Source organism: Siphateles boraxobius, unplaced genomic scaffold (genome assembly GCF_051911475.1).
Source record: "Siphateles boraxobius isolate OS27281-9 unplaced genomic scaffold, OSU_SipBor_1 62, whole genome shotgun sequence".
Lineage (NCBI taxonomy): Eukaryota > Metazoa > Chordata > Actinopteri > Cypriniformes > Leuciscidae > Siphateles > Siphateles boraxobius.
Window position 1 is genome coordinate 43747 of NW_027509189.1, and position 16254 is coordinate 60000.

At 36.3% G+C, this 16254-nt stretch overlaps 2 protein-coding genes across 2 annotated transcripts in view; one reads left to right on the plus strand and one right to left on the minus strand.

Moving 5' to 3' along the window:
* LOC143719386 (integrin alpha-11-like) overlaps positions 1-13402 on the minus strand; it is a gene marked incomplete at its 3' end in the record, with an annotated part of 54892 nt that extends 41490 nt beyond the window's left edge. The window contains exons 1-2 of the mRNA XM_077209743.1: positions 13283-13402; positions 6639-6750 (exon numbers count right to left, since the gene is read on the minus strand). Coding sequence (XP_077065858.1) covers positions 6639-6750; positions 13283-13331 — 161 coding nt within the window. The remainder of the gene's footprint in view (positions 1-6638; positions 6751-13282) is intronic.
* Positions 13374-16254, plus strand: part of coro2bb (coronin, actin binding protein, 2Bb) — a 31011-nt gene continuing 28130 nt past the window's right edge. The window contains exons 1-2 of the mRNA XM_077209744.1: positions 13374-13501; positions 13575-13642. The gene's annotated coding sequence lies outside the window, so the exon portion shown is untranslated. The remainder of the gene's footprint in view (positions 13502-13574; positions 13643-16254) is intronic.

The following is a 16254-nucleotide window of genomic DNA, read 5'->3' on the forward strand; positions in this document are numbered from 1 at the left end:
AATACTACGGTTATTCTTTCACGAAATGTAGTTTTAAGAGTTTTTGAGGCGAGAATGTAGTTGTTTAAAGCTCAAATCTGAGGTTTATTTATAATGATTTATGATAATTTGATCCATTCCAGGCGATCACCGGGCGCTCGGCGCTCATGTCTCCCGCCTGGAACAGCCTTTCCTCGGCTAGTCGTTCTGACGTTTGCTGCTGACTCTGTAGTGGTTATTCGTCTTGTGTATATCTAACGGGTGATCTTTGGTCTCGTGAATCGATAATTCGTTCCCTGGCCAATCGTTTTGGCTGAGGGCTAAGTGAAGTTTCATATATTTAGGCTATAAATTTTCCGTTGTAACGTTAACGTTACACTAGCGCTGAATTTGTATATTTGACTGAATTGTTTGCTTTATTTCTTATTGTATAGCTTCTTGTAACGTTACCTTTTACTTATACTTTTATAATGGCTATTATTGATAAAACTGAAATTTAACTAAAAGAGATAGGGTTGAGTTTTGTCATTTTTTATTACAAGATTATCACCTTAATTTTGTTTATTGCAACATTTGTACAAATGCACATATTGCCTGGAATATGTTTAATATTTTTTTAAATTTAAACGAAATGCAGGGTTGTGTTTTATATTTCGTTTTGTTATAAATAGGCTACCGTTAAACATGCTGTGAATAATATAATCAGGTCTATACATTGCCTGAACCACATTTGTGTGCCTATAATGTTTAATATTTATTTAAATGAAAACGAAAAGAGGCAGAGTGGTGTTTTATAACATTTTTCGTTTTATTGTTGCCTAAAATGTACATGCAGAGCGAGCTGAGTGACGCTTTCACGAATGCGCTGTTCCATTTGGAGAATTACCGGACTCGCGTCCTCAGGAGTCCTTCTGCTGAGAACTTTACATACTTGGTATTGAGAAATGCCTAATGTCGGCGCTTGTCTTCTTGTGACAAACATGCCGAGAAGCAAGGACAAGATCTGCTGTATGCCATCCATTGGTGTTTACTTTGTCGCTTTCTTCTTCGCGCGAAAATGACGTTGATCGCTTCTTTCCGGCAAACACCACGCCTATTAAGTAGGGTACTGTTGGCGGTGGAAACGCTAGCTGGATCATGGTTTACTGACCCGAACCGAACCGTACTGTACCGTACCGTACTGCTCAGAGGAAACGAGCCATAACTGACATAAAACTCTGGATGTCACTAAACTTTATAAATCTAAATGAATCCAAAACAGAGGTTATCGTCTTTAGTCCCTCCGATGGGTATGATGTTCAACATCTAAATTTGGAGCAACTGTCTTGTTTTCAAAAACCGTGTGTTAAAAATGTAGGAGTTCTATTTGATGGCTCACTGAAATTTAATAAGCAGGTAGACTCGGTTTGTAAAATCTAGCTTCTACCATTTAAGAGTTCTGGCAAAAGTAAAACCCTGGCTCTCCCGCAAATATTGTGAAAAGGTAATCCATGCATTCGTTTCCACCCGACTTGATTATTGTAATTCTCTCTATGTGGGAATTAACCAAAGATCGATCTCTCGACTTCAAATGGTGCAAAACTCTGCGGCTAGACTTTTGTTGGGGGTACGGTGATCATATTATTCCTATGTTAATGTCTCTTCACTGGCTCCCTGTTCTCTATAGAATTAATTTTAAAATTCTCTTATTGGTTTTTAAATCCTTAAACGGTTTGGCGCCTGTGTATTTGTCAAGTCTCCTGTCGGTTCATAAGCCATCGAGATCTCTCAGATCTTCAGAGCACAGGCTGTTGACTGTCCCAAGGGCAAGACTAAAAATGAGAGGGGATCGGGCCTTCTCCGTTATTGCCCCCAAATTGTGGAATATTCTTCCACTGTGTATCAGAACTGCTCAGACACTTTCTGATTTTAAATCCAAGCTTAAAACTCATCTTTTTTTCTGTGGCTTTTAATGTAGTATAGAGACGGCAAATGCTTTTTTTTTTTTTTTATTGTTGTGTGTTTGTTTTTCTTGTGTAAAGGGTGCTATTATGAGATTGTAAAGCACTTTGGTCAACTCTGAGTTGTTTTAAATAGTGCTATAGAAATAAACTTGACATTGACAGTTACATTGAAACATCATACTGTACTTTAAAGTACATCATTCTCTTTTTTCCCAACCCAAACACACGTCCTTCCTATGCAAATGAGGCTTATTATAGAATGCACCTTGTTCACAAACGTTTGGCCTGTTTGCATTTAGATTTATGCATTTTATCCAACGTAACTTGCATTGCATTTCAAGTTCATGCATTTGCTGAAAAGCTGTGTTTGGTTTAAAAGAGACGTGTATATATATAGGCTATATATATATATATATATATATATATATATATATATAACGGCAAATTGTATTTGCACCACCACCTAATTTGCCGTGCCTGACTAAAATCCGTTTAGGTGTTTGTAGTTTAACCCGCAAAAACGCTGTGAAATCTGTGTTTTTAAAAAAACCCAATGGTTTGAGATTTAATATTTGAAATGCATTACACTCTGAACAAGTAAATCAAATCAGTATTAGTTGCAATATCCCGGATATTGACTGTCTGAGAAAATGAATCGAATTTCAGCACTTGCACAGTGACAGTGAAGACAGTCAGTCCTAAATATCGGATTTGAAAAACAAATTTAGAAATGGTCGCAAAGCCGTAACCTTGCGTTCCTCCAGGAGCTGTCATAATTGTACACTCTCAGAAAAAAAGGTATACAAAAGCTGTCACTGGGACAGTACCCTTCAAAAGGGTTCTAATACGTGCCATTTATGTACAAATATGTACACTTTTGGTACCAATATGTACCTTTGAGGGACCAATATGCACTCTTTAGGTGTAATATACCTTTTAAAAAAAGATACAGCCACAGTGACAGCTTTTTTTTTCCTTTTTTTTCTGAGAGCGTACTTCACGTCACTTCAGATAAAAGCACCTGCTAATGACATTAGCCAGAAAGCCGGCTGTTCTGAAATATACACAGATGTTGTTCATAATCTCAACAGCATTGAATTGTCCTGCAACAAATTTTAGATGCAGTGAGTATTAAAATTGTAGATGCAGTTAGATGATAGTTTTCAAGAACTAAATATATGTATATCCATTCATAGATGAAGCTTGACTTCATTTAAGTGACATTCTACAAAAATTGAAAAACAACATTCCTCTTGGTTCCTGCAGGGTAAATCAGATTCCAGCAGGAGAAGCGCGCCACACGTGTTTGTCTTGATGCACAGGAGGAGGCTTGGGAATTACAAGCCACAAAACACATACTTTCCAGCGCTCGTAGACGGCCCGAGACAAGTGCAAATACTTTCCACTTATTTACCTGTGCACATCAAAGACCCCCAGATATCTCAATGCAGGGGGACCGCGAGTTATTCATCAGTGATGACGAACCCCAGGATTAAAAACAGGAAGCTGACGTCCGGATTTAGAGGTTTTAGGACAGTGGGAGTTTGGTTTATGGTGTGTATTGTTTTGTGTGTCTGGGTTTTTACGAGTCTGAAACAATACCCTGTTTTAAAGGCTGTAAACTGTAATGTTTCAGGACTAATTGATTAGTTTTAACATAGTCTGCTGGGTTACAGTAATGCCTTTATTTGCTCAGGATGCAAGTAGCATTCGGCATGGATTAGCATGCTTCAATTTAGCATGCATTAACATTGTGTTAACATTCTCGCACATAATTTACAATGTTCAGTCACTATTAGTCAGTCATTCTTTGTTTGGCTTTCTAAAGTGTGAAACCTTGGCTGCCCCGATTACGCACTCTCTTGAATAGATACTTATTTTGAATAAGTAATTCGCGATCACTAAAAAAAGCATGTTCTATATAGCATGAATGTAATCTGGATGAATTTCAGACACAATCTCGATGACTCTTTCAAAGCATTTATCTGTCAACTTCTGACTCAACCAATGATGTGAGTCTGGGGTGGGATTATTGTTTAACTGATCAATGACAAATAAGGGGGGAAATATTTTTTATTTTTTTATTGTGGCACAGAATTTACCCACTTTTTTGGGTGCAAAATAAACATTTTATATTTGGGATTGAGACATATAATTGATAAAATATCTACAAAAAGCCTTTGCCAAAGAAAAGTAAAAAATTATTAACTTTTGCAGTGGGCCATATTTTTATGTTGGAAAAAACGTTTTGTTTTTATTTGCTTGTTTTAAATACTATAAAAATTGTAGTTTATTTTTACTACAGTGGAAAAAATGTCCACCTATTTCAACATAAAATCTTAAGTTCAGTTGCTGCCTTACAATTAAGTATAATCAAATTGGCACTACAAGTCATTTCAACTTAAATTACTTTAATCTGACTTTAAAAAAATTGAGTTGAATCTAATGCAACATAAAAAGACACTAAACTTTGACGAGTCAAAGTAATGTAAAAACATGCAACATTGGGTAAGTTACTCTAAAAAAGTAATTAATTACTAGCTGATAATTATATCTTCTACAGTACAATTAGATTACTGTACTATAAAAATATTGCATTAGTGCTAATTACTTTCTAAATCCCTAAAACATCGACCAGTTAGAAATTAAACGGCACTTTAAATTCTTTCAAATGAATTATATAAAATTGCATAAATTATTCTTTAACTGGCTAAAGTATTTAAAGGGAAAAAATGACATTTCAACATTAGCCGTTAAATTTTGATGTTAATTATAGATTATAGAATTGTTCATTTAATACGATTACATCTGAAGTAACTGTAATTAAATTACAGAAAAATTAAGAGTAATCCCTTACATTTCTGCTTAAATGGAAAAAGTAAATAAATTACAGTAATGAATTACTTATAACGCCATGACTTATTGATCATATGATTTTTTACAGCCGAACAAATTTGCATTGTTTGCAAAATTAGAACTATACAATGTGCATTAATGCATCTGTAAACAACATTGACTCTCTAAGAATTTAAATTCTGAATTTCCAATAATAAATGTCCACAATTATGATCTGCAATGACTCACTTGCTACCAGATGCATATAACTTATGTCATTGTTTTTCATTGTGAATGGCTTTGTTTATTGCTTTTTTCATTTCCCATGAATCTTTGCAGAAATCAGCAGGTGAACTGGCGCCAGGAGAAGCACAGTTTGATTTACTTCAGCGAGAGCGATCCGTCTTTACTGGGAGAGATTCAAGGTCGATCTGAGACTGTGTGTTTGCCAGCAGACAGCAGTGTGATGATGATGATGTGTGTGTGTGTGTGTGTGTGTGTGTGTGTGTGCTCGATCGCGTTTCACAACAGCATTTCACCGTGGAAAAAAAAAAGATGGATGGAAGTAGCTATTCATGAAGAAAATGATTTCTGAAGTTCTGCATTTCGAAATAACATCTTGATTGTTTCATATAGACAGAAATTGAGTGCAACAGTCGGGTTCTGGAAGTAAAAACTCCATTCATTTTGCTCATAGGAAAATCTATTTTTAACAATAACTTATAAAAAGACAACCTTACTGTGAGCTATCGATTGTATTTGCTTTTGTTGAAGATGCCATTCGCATTATTTCAACTTAGTTTTTAAAATAATCGTTTTACAGCAGAATTCAAGGTGGAAAAACTATTACCCATGATGCTGTACAGAAAATCCCACCAATCAGAGAGCTGAAAGATCTAGTTAGCTCCGCCCACTTCCATGAAGCGCTGTGAATGCACCCTCTAAATATTTAAATATGCATATGTTGCAATATGTTTGCAATGCTTAAAGGACAAGTTCGGTATTTTACACTTAAAGCCCTGTTTTAAGAGCGTTTCTGATTAATTAGAACGGTTAAGATTGAAATTTGGGCAAATGCTGCTGTCCCGAGAATTTTGGTTTCTGTGTTAGCACCCCCCCCCCCACCTCCACAATGGTTTCATAGGGGCACTGGAACAATCATTCATAAAACGCAGACGTGAAACTCACGAGTGGTCTGGGGTGTTCACTGATATGCTCACGCAAAAATCACTGCAAAAGATGCTTTCCAACAGGATTTATCGTAGTTTTTGTCCAACTCCATTGACTTGTGTTGGATGTTCTGTGAGGTACGGTATTACTCCGCCGCCGGAGACGGAAATGGGGTTGTTTGTATTCTTTCTACAGTCTTAAGCAGTCGTGACATCGTAGGCTACGCTATCCAAACATTGGCAAAGGTGCATTATCGCCACCACCTGGGCTGGAGTGTCTATTATTCAAGCTCTCAGCGGAAGAATGTCCGGGTGTGAGGCGTTTGGAAAAATAGGTCCACAGTTTTACAACGAATGGTAAAACACCTGTTGGAAAGCATCTTTTGCAGCGATTTTCATGTGAGCATATCAGTGAACACCCCAGATCACTCGGTGAGTTTCACGTCTTTGTAGACTAAAGTTACCGGACATTCTCGGGACAGCAGCATTTGTCCAAATTTCAATCTTAACCGTTCTATTTCATCAGGAACGATTTTAAAACAGGGCTTTAAGTGTAAAATACCGAACTTGTCCTTTAATGGGAATGTTTTCACAGGCATATTGAGAATATAAATTCGAGGTTGCAATCAGGTTTTTATACAGAACTGGTTTTCTTTTTGCTCTATATGGACTGGCTGACAGAAGAGATATTATCCTGAACATGCAGTCTTACCATTTCTGCCCATCGGCCTCGTGTTGTTGAACCATATATCCAAACTGAGCCTCTTTCGAACCCTTGATGATTTTGGCATGCCTTGTGTCAATATTAAAGCAAGTCCGCGGCCCTGAAATAAACAAAAATAGCCTTTTGATTGGATTCGATTCATGTGAAATACTTCATTTGTAGACAGTTCCATAGATTATTAGAAGTGACTTGAGGAATAATTAAAATATTGAGCGCAAATGATTGCAGGATGCGTTGCATGCTGAAAGTTAAAGGGGTCATGACATGTTTTTTTGTTTTGTTTTATTATGTTCCCTTAGGTGCAATTATAGTATTACTATAGTTTTTTGTACAAAAAAAACTTTAAAAATATAGTGATTTATGACCTTTTCCCACCCTGTTTCTCACCTCTGATTCAAACAGTCTGTTTTGGAGGTGTTTCCCCTTTAAGAGTTCAGTGTTAACGCCCACTGTTATGATTGGCTAACGTCAGTGCTGCTTATGCATAATTATTAACGTTTATCATTTTGTATCACACGTAGACTACACAATGCTCAACCACGTGAAACTTCGGTCTTCCGATCTTTTACCATCGTGTCAATGAGGGAGAGAGAGAGAGAGAGAGAGAGAGAGAGAGAGACAGAGAGAGAGAGAGAGAGAGCGCGCGCGCGGCCGGGGCTCTCTCTCTCTCTCTCTGCTCGTTCTTCAGTAACATGCCCTGTCACACTCATCTGATCACTCACCGTTCAAATTAAGCTTTGGCGGGCTGCATATGCTGCAAATAAACTGCATACGACTATTTTCCCTGACGTCTGGATCGTTCGGCATCGTATTCAAAGACTCAAACAGGAACAGCATATCTGCGTAGCATCGCAGTCATCTTGTAAACAGACCCACTCGCTGCACGACCACGCAACGCTTGCGATGATGCGAAATGAGGCGTAGTTGTCTTGCGCTGGAGGCGGTCATATGCAAACGACTGGTACGTCACTTCGCACAGTGACGTCACTTCATACCATGGATCTAGAACGAGCTGTATTTAGAGATTGATTAAATAAATGCTTCGTTTATAATGGGGAGGACGTCTTAAGCTATGAAACTTGCAGGAAGTTTTAATAGTACATAGATCTCTTATATACACAAGTTTACGCGGCAAATCGTGGGCGGCGCCATAACTCTACACATATGCACTTCATTTCCGCCGGAAGTGGTTTGCACAGCGTCTGCCGGTGTAAACACAGCTATTAAGATGCTAGCTTGGGAACACAAAAAATTGTGATAGAGGGTCCTTTGAGATAATTGGCCCCGGGGATTATCCTTGGTTGGTTTTTGGTCAACAAAGTGATAGGAACAAACAAAAACGGTGCGGGGTGGTTTCTTTAGATTCAATGCCTTCAGCCAGGTCCTTGATTCTGAGTCGGTATCAGGCTTGCGAAAAAATGTAAACAATGGAGCGCATGGACATTGCCTCTTCGTAGCTGGTTTGTGGTCGTAACACTCTCTATCTAACCACTCGTTCAGGTGCTTTCACGAGTTTTTGCACCCAACTACCGCACACGTCGTTCCCGAACCACTTTTATTCATGTTGTAAGTTAATTGTTATCCTCTTTGTCACTGCGATATCAGTGCTTTGTCGGCACAACGGAGCTAGGTAGCATTACCAGCCCGCCAGAACGGAAGTGGATTGCATAAACGGGAGGAGTTTAGGATGTAGAGCGGAAACGGCTCAAAAACTTGTGTATACCAAAAGATCAAGGCAAATTTGGTTTCTCATGTCATGACCCCTTTAAAAACTTATCGTTAAGCGTTTGATTTAAAGTAAGTGTCTAAAACGAGAGTAAATATCCACCATCTGGATAAGAAAAATAAACATGTTTGTTTTAAATATAAACTCAGTCATTTTAATGCATTTTATGTCATTTTGCTTCTCCAGTAAATGCATTTTGATTGTACTGGAAAACGAGACAAAAACGCTGGTGAAGAAAATCACATTTTACAGTGTAGTGTATTTTTTGGCATAATTTATGCAAGAGGCACAATTCATCTTTCATGATGCACAAAGATGATAAAGAGTCATTAAGAGCACATAAACGAGCAGATAATGTCTAAACGCCATCGGCAGGGATTATCTGTCCTGTGATCCGCAGAGGATCTCAACAGTAAGTGCCTCTGGATTTCATTTAAATGTTTATCGGGGAAGGTCACTTGAATGTGGTATTGTAGAAGTGGTTTCACATCGCCTTTCAAGTTTAATTTCCTGGGGAAACGTTTCTCCTTATGCAGGAACAAAAGAAAAAAAAGGGTCAATCACATTTCCTCTGTTTTCTTCTCTTTTTCTCAGCAGGATGAAAAGTCTTAAAAAGAAAGCGGTCCAGGATGAGAAGTCATCAGCCTGTTGTGAAGCCAACACAATAAAAATGGAAATATATTTCTCATATTCACAATCTCAGGTATGTGTTTTGGAGACTGACGCTCTCTCTCTCTCTCTCTCTATATATATATATACAGGAATGTTCTGGGTTAAATAATCATTGAGGGTTCAAAGAAGAAATGTGAACCTCTAAAGCCTAATTTTAGAGAGAATACAAACGATCCAGGCCAATAAAATTGTAGCTTTTTGTAGTTCTAGCTGGTCTATAATATGTAGAAATGTTATCAGTTAATGGATGTGCATTCTTCGTTCTGGCATGGTGTGTTTCAAGCCAATCAACTGAGCAATTAAATGTCAGGTGACCTAGGATGACATCATGATGGAAGGCATCACATGATCACACATAATCCCAAACCCTTCACTATAGCGACTATGAAATTATGTTTGTTTGCTAGTTGAATTCAGTGGTAATTTAGTATTTAATTGCTATTCTAGCATTTAATATTATTTTAAATTAGCTTTACCTAAAAGTTGAACTTAAATTACAGTGAAAGCTGAAAATATAGAAATATATTTGTAATTTTGTCGTGTGATTCAAAGTCCCCCTGTGATAAAAATCCAGCTTTTATTGTTGTTTAGATGTCTATGTGGTAAATTCATAAGTCGACAGCATTGCTGAGTATTTTCTCCTTAAAACTGCAGTGAACCAAAGACAGTCTCAAAAACAAGCTTTGAAATCGCTGGTGTTTCTGACGTCACAAACTACCTTGTAACCAATCAGATCAACGTGTGATCGTCAACGAGTGGATCTCTGAGTGAGTGAGTGAGTGGAGGCGGGGCTCATTTGCATATTCATAGAACCACGTATACTAAATGAGGCAACGGTGTCGAATTACATTCAAGATATTTTAAGACATGAAGACATTTTTTCAAGGAAAAATCTTACAATAACAATTCATATCTTGAATTTTGCGGGCATTTTTGTTTATTTTGGTGGCATTTCCGAAATGGCAAAACGCTATTTCACGCCAACGCAAGATTCTCTTGCTTGTTAAGCTTAATGGAGGGTTATTGTCTAAGTTAGGCTGGCTCTATGTAGATATTTTAATCGTGGTTTAATCTGACAGCAGTGACAAACAACGCCAAAGCTTAGGCTAAAAACTATTGTTACCCGACTGTCACCAGTGAATGCAAATCAGTAAAACGTGAATCAAAGAGAAATGATGCCATGCACTAAAAAAACGTAATATATATATATATATATATAATGTCTTCCAAAAAGGCACTTATTTAGACGAAAAGGGCAGGCGTTCGAGCATCTCATGCCATGTGCCTGTTAAGTTTATTAATTACTATTTATTTCACTAACCAAAAATATTTTTAATAGTTTTAGTTAACAACAGTAGCAAAACCCCAGACACTCTTTTAATAACCCATCTCGGGGAATATGAACCAAATGCTCCGTGTTATTGTGAAACCTGCTGAGATCTGTGGCTAAATTACAGTCACTTTACAATACTAATGACTATAACGAATGTTATGCTCTGGATTCGTGAGAGGATCTGGTGACAGTCATTTTTCATGTGTGATTCAAATGTGTTTAAATTAAAACAGTAGCTCTTAAGTCATCTCAGGCCTGCTTTATCACACAAAAAAGATGTTAATCTGTCGCTCTGCTCCAAAACGTAGTGAGCAACCTTATTGCGTACTGTATAAGAATACATATATCAGGCAAAATGCATACGTTTTAATTATTGAGGTTAAAATATCCAGTCGGGTGGCCAGAATTGGATTTATTTATCGCATCTCTTTCAGACCGGTCCTGGCTCAGATGACCAATATTGGGCCAGAAATGAACCGAACCAGACATTACACTCACTGCGTAAGATTCCAGGATGGTCAAGTCTTCACAAGAGGATTCTGGGAAAGCGCTCTTATTTCTGAGTAATTGAACATGTGGCTCTTCTGACTCATCCAAGTCTCTAGATATGGCTCAGGTCCCTTATTCAGTGTTTTTCCCACCTGTGTTACTGTCCAACAGGTGAAAATCATCATATGTCTGATCACTTAATAAAGAAACAGCACTTCTCCTCAACAAGACACATGATTTTGAGATCAACACTGCAAAATGTAGTATTTCTGTCTTGTTTTCAGCACAAATCGTCAATCTAAACATGCTTAGGGCTAAATCAAGATACATTTACTGAAGAAGCAAAATGTCTGAAGATATTAAGTCGTGTTTACTGAAAAAAATTAACAAAATACAGTGAGTTTTTGCTTAAAATAAGAAAAAATATCTCAGTGAAGAAAAAAGTATTGTTTTCCCTTTGAGGAAAGTGTATTTTTCTGACCCCAATGGCAGATATTTTTTCTAATTTTATTAATAAACTTACTTAATTTCGTGTTTTCAGAAAAGAGGACCTACTATCTTAAGCCATTTAACATCTCAAGTAAATGTATTTTGATTTGAGAATTTTTAGATATTTGTGCAGGAAAACAAGACAAAAATACCAAGCGCGACACGAAACTTTTTTTTTTTTTGCAGTGCAATCGTTAAAGAGAGCACAAGTAGGTGTGTAACCCAAAAGTAAATATTTGAAAAGCCGTATCTGAGTTTTGATCCAGCTAAAAGTAGGTTGAAATCTGTCAGACGGACGGATGTTTTTGTACTCGTTACTCATAATATTCGCGTATCAGAACTCCCGCCAGAACTCCGAGCCGAGACACTTCCTGTGTCACCATCAGCCAATCAGAGCGCTCTCCAGGAGCTTCACCATGGCGACGAAAACAACTTGGCCGCAAGTATTCGAATTTAATTATGTTGTTCATTAAATGTTAATATGTTTTATGTTATTCATCACAGTGACAACAAAATGCGATCCTTAAGTTCTTTCACATGCGTTTGGTCTTTAAAGTTGGTTCCAGTTGTTATTAATGGGAGTTAGCCAGGAATTAGGTCATTTTTCCAAAACATTCCCTAAAAATATCTCGCCTCAGACGTACTTTTTCCATTTTGAGACGTATATTGTTTTTAAATGACAGTGTTTACGAGTTCAGAGACGCAGGTAAACAGTGTAATAAACCTGCGCCCTCTGCTGGACGCCTCATGCAAACAGCGCTAAAGGAGAGGTGGATTTTACGGTACCCAAATATTTTATTATTATTTGAATGCATGCAAATGAATATCTTTTATTCTTCTCATCAGTAAATCGTTTTCTGACTCGCTATGAATGCTAATGTAAGCAAAATACAGGCCCTCTTGTGTAGGTCCATTAGATGAGTGAGTGTGTAAGTGTGTCCAGATTGTGTGTTTGATCCTGGTCATAAAAGTCTATCGGGATGTTCTGGTTGAAGGTCACACAGTAATTCCTCCTCCTTTATCAACCTGTCGTTCCCAAAGCTATAAAGCATCCACTTTACTGAACTTAAGTACAACCCGATAAACCCCAAAACCACGAGCAACACACTAAAATCTACAGTATAAATGTCAAATACTTAATTTCTCAGAATTTAGAAAGTGCACAACTATTATGATGGTTGTTAATGAAGAAAACCTCTTTAATATCTTGGTTTTAGGCAGCAATGAGAGCTTTTGCACACGTATTCACATGCGTCTCCTTTAGAGTTTCAGAAAAAATGTCTCAAACTGTGCCAAATCTCAATATAATTTCTCATCAAATTACCTGAACTGCTCCACGTTCATTTTATAACCATAACTCTCACTGGATGACAACTATAGTGACTCATTTGGGTCTGTTATTATTTCCCAGGAGAAACAAAAATCATATACTTCAGAGATTTAGTATGATTTATGTCACAACTCAATAAAAACATGCTTTTTTCCTCAGTGTTTTCGTCTTGTTTTCTAGTCAACATTTGAAGTGGATCAAAACCTTTCATCAAATTTATTTTTAACAATACCGACAAATTTGATTAACTTTTTTTGACCCACTTCAAATGTTGACTATAGGCTACTGTAGTACAAGATAGATTTACTCCGAGAAGCAAAATGCCTTCAGATATTAAGTCTTAAAATTAAATTGATTAATGCGTATCTCTTGTCTAGTGGGGTCAGAAAAATACACTTGCTTTCTCTGTGAATTAAGTTGATTTCTCTGACCCCATTGGCAGATATTTGTTCTAAGCATAAATATCATAAGTCTTTTTTGCTTCTCCAGTGTCTTGATTTAAGAATATTTAGATATTTGTACTGTAAAACAAGATAAAAATATCATATTTTGCATGCAGTGTACACCTGACAATCATGCATAATCTGTCTCACCTGGCAGCAGAGCGCCGATCCACATCAGCAAGATGTACATGCACTCCATAAGTTCATACGTGAATCAGTCGGTGTGTGTGTGCGTATGTGTGCGCATGAGGTCCTCACACACTCGGGTCTGAGCCTGACTGAACCACAGCAGAACTACATCTGAGGAGGAGGAGCTGAAAACGGGTCGATCATCCTCAAACTCGCACAGAGAGAGAGAGTTTGGAGCAGGTAAACTGTGTTTATAACACCGGACTGAGCTTTCCAGTAGCTTTTACTGCTCTCTCTCTCTCTCTCTCTCCAGATGTTCATCTCTCTGGACTTCACATCTGTCGGGAAACACCACAGAGCTCAACGCGCTTCCATAACATGGTGATTTACACTCTTTAAAGACCTCAAGAAATCAAAATTGTGGCTTTAAGTTCAGTCTCGTGTTGCATGAAGCTTTATTTTGAATCTATACACTCAATTTCATGCTAAAACCTCTGGACAAAAACAGTACCGTGATTACACTCTCAGAAAAAAAGGTACAAAAGCTGTCACCGGGACAGTACCCTTCAAAAGGGTTGTAATACTTACCTTTTTGGTACCAATATGTACCTTTGAAGGACTAATATGCACTCTTTAGGAACAAAGGTGTACCTTTTGAAAAGGTACCGCCACAGTGACTGCTTTTGTACCTTTTTTTCTGAGAGTGTAGGATTAGTTGTGTAATGTAATCACAAGTATTCAAAACAATTTTTTTTAGTACAATCAGCTTGGATGTTTAAGTCATTTTAACTTAAAGTACATGAAACTGAATCTTGTTTAACTTATTAAAAAAAGTTGAAAATGTTGAAAAATGCTTAATTTATTTATAAGTTAAAGCAATGTAAAAACATATGTTGTCATAACCTATTGATCATGTCATTTTTACAGTGAATTAAAAAAAGTAAATTAAGTACAATTAACTGTAGTTAATAATTTTATCCCTTAGAACTCATCTTTGAAAAACTCTTAAAATATCTTGACTGTAACTCGACACCCTAGTTTATTCTATGAATATGCAAATGAGCCCCGCCTCCACTCACTCACTCACTCAGAGATCCACTCGTTGACGATCACACGTTGATCTGATTGGTTACAAGGTAGTTTGTGACGTCAGAAACACCAGCGATTTCAAAGCGTGTTTTTGAGACTGTCTTTGGTTCACTGCAGTTTTAAGCAGAAAATACTCAGCAATGCTGTCGACTTATGAATTTACACATGGTTTGATATTAAAAACACCACATAGACATATAAACAACATTAAAAGCTGGATTTTTATCACAGGGGGACTTTAAGTCATTTCGACTTAGATTACATTAAACTGACTTAAAAAAATGAGTTGAATCTTGAATAACTTATAAAAAAGGTTAAGCTTAACTTATTTTGATGATTTAAAGCATTATAAAAACATACGTTGTCATAACTTATTGATTATATATATTTTTTTACAGTGTAAATAAAACAGATTTAAAAAATGTGTTGCTTAAATTTTTAAGGACAATCAACTTGGATGTTAAAGTCATTTCAACTTAATTTCGACTTAAATGAGTTGAATCTTATATAACTAATAAAAAAAAGTTAAAAGTTGCTTAATTTATTTTCACGAGTTAAAGCAATGTAAAAATATATGCAGTCATATCATATCAATTTACTATTTACTCAGCATTTTAATACATTTTTCAGAAAACAAGAAAGTAAAAGTATCTTGATTTAAGATTGTTTAGATATATATATTGTAAAACAAGACAGAAACACTGAAGAATAACATTTTCTTCAAAATTTCATGTGCAATTTAGTCTTTCTTGTCATTTGGTAATTTTTATGTGAAGTTTACTAGTGATTTCGGTAACACTTTATTTTACAGTGTCCTTGTTACATATGTTACATGTATTTACCATAGTAAAAACAGTAAATTATGCATAATTACATGCAATTGACCCTCAACCAAATCCTAATCCTACCCTAACCCTATAGTGAGTACATGTAGTTAATTAATATTACACTGTACTTAAATATTTAATTACACTGTAACAATGACACCTTAAAATAAAGTGTAACCGTGATTTCTATAGTTTGTCAAAAGTGGGCGTCACTCTTCTGAGAAACCAAAGTAAACAGATGAATATCCTGAAGCTGAGGAGGATATACAACTATACAACTATAAAACCACAACAGAGACAGAGACCTTCATGACTCGTGTGTTTAAGAGACTCCAGACATGAGGAGATGTTTCATACGCTAGAAAAACAAAGCAGGAGATGATTAACCCTATAGAGATGCTCTTAATAGTGGAATAATCTAACAGTTCACAGAAAAACTAAAGTTCATATGAGAAACCATGAGCTTCTTCCATGGAACAGAAAAGATGAAAGTGTCAAGATCCCAAAAGGACACAAAGGTGCTATAAGTCATGTGATAAATTAATGTGAGGAACAGACCCAAATTTAAGTCATAATTTGTGTTTTTTTGTGGTTGTTTTTTGTCTCCACTTTCATTCTTTGGAAAATAACACCATGGACCTTATGTGTTCTAGAAAAAGACAAAATATACATATAGTGCATGTCTAAAATCAATGTAAAAATATCTCCAATCCTTAAAACAAGATAAATGCACCTCTGAGGCAAAACTGCGTAAGATATTACACTTTTCAGAGCATATATTTTCGCATTTTAACAAGCTTTGCAGTTTTGTTTTTACGTAGTGTACCTTTAACACATCTAAAAATCCTAAAACTGGAAAAATGTACTTGACAAGCATTATATATTAAGACTTGTCTTCAGAGAACACTTGTCTTTTCACTTGTTTTAAGTTTAAACTAGTTAAAAACTAATTTTAAGTAGGACAATGCATAAGATTTTTAGATAATATATATTTTATATAAGCCTTTATTACTTGTTTTAAGTATAAAAAAGTGTAAAAAAAAAAAAAGCTACCAGTGCAGTTGAACAAAAAACAAT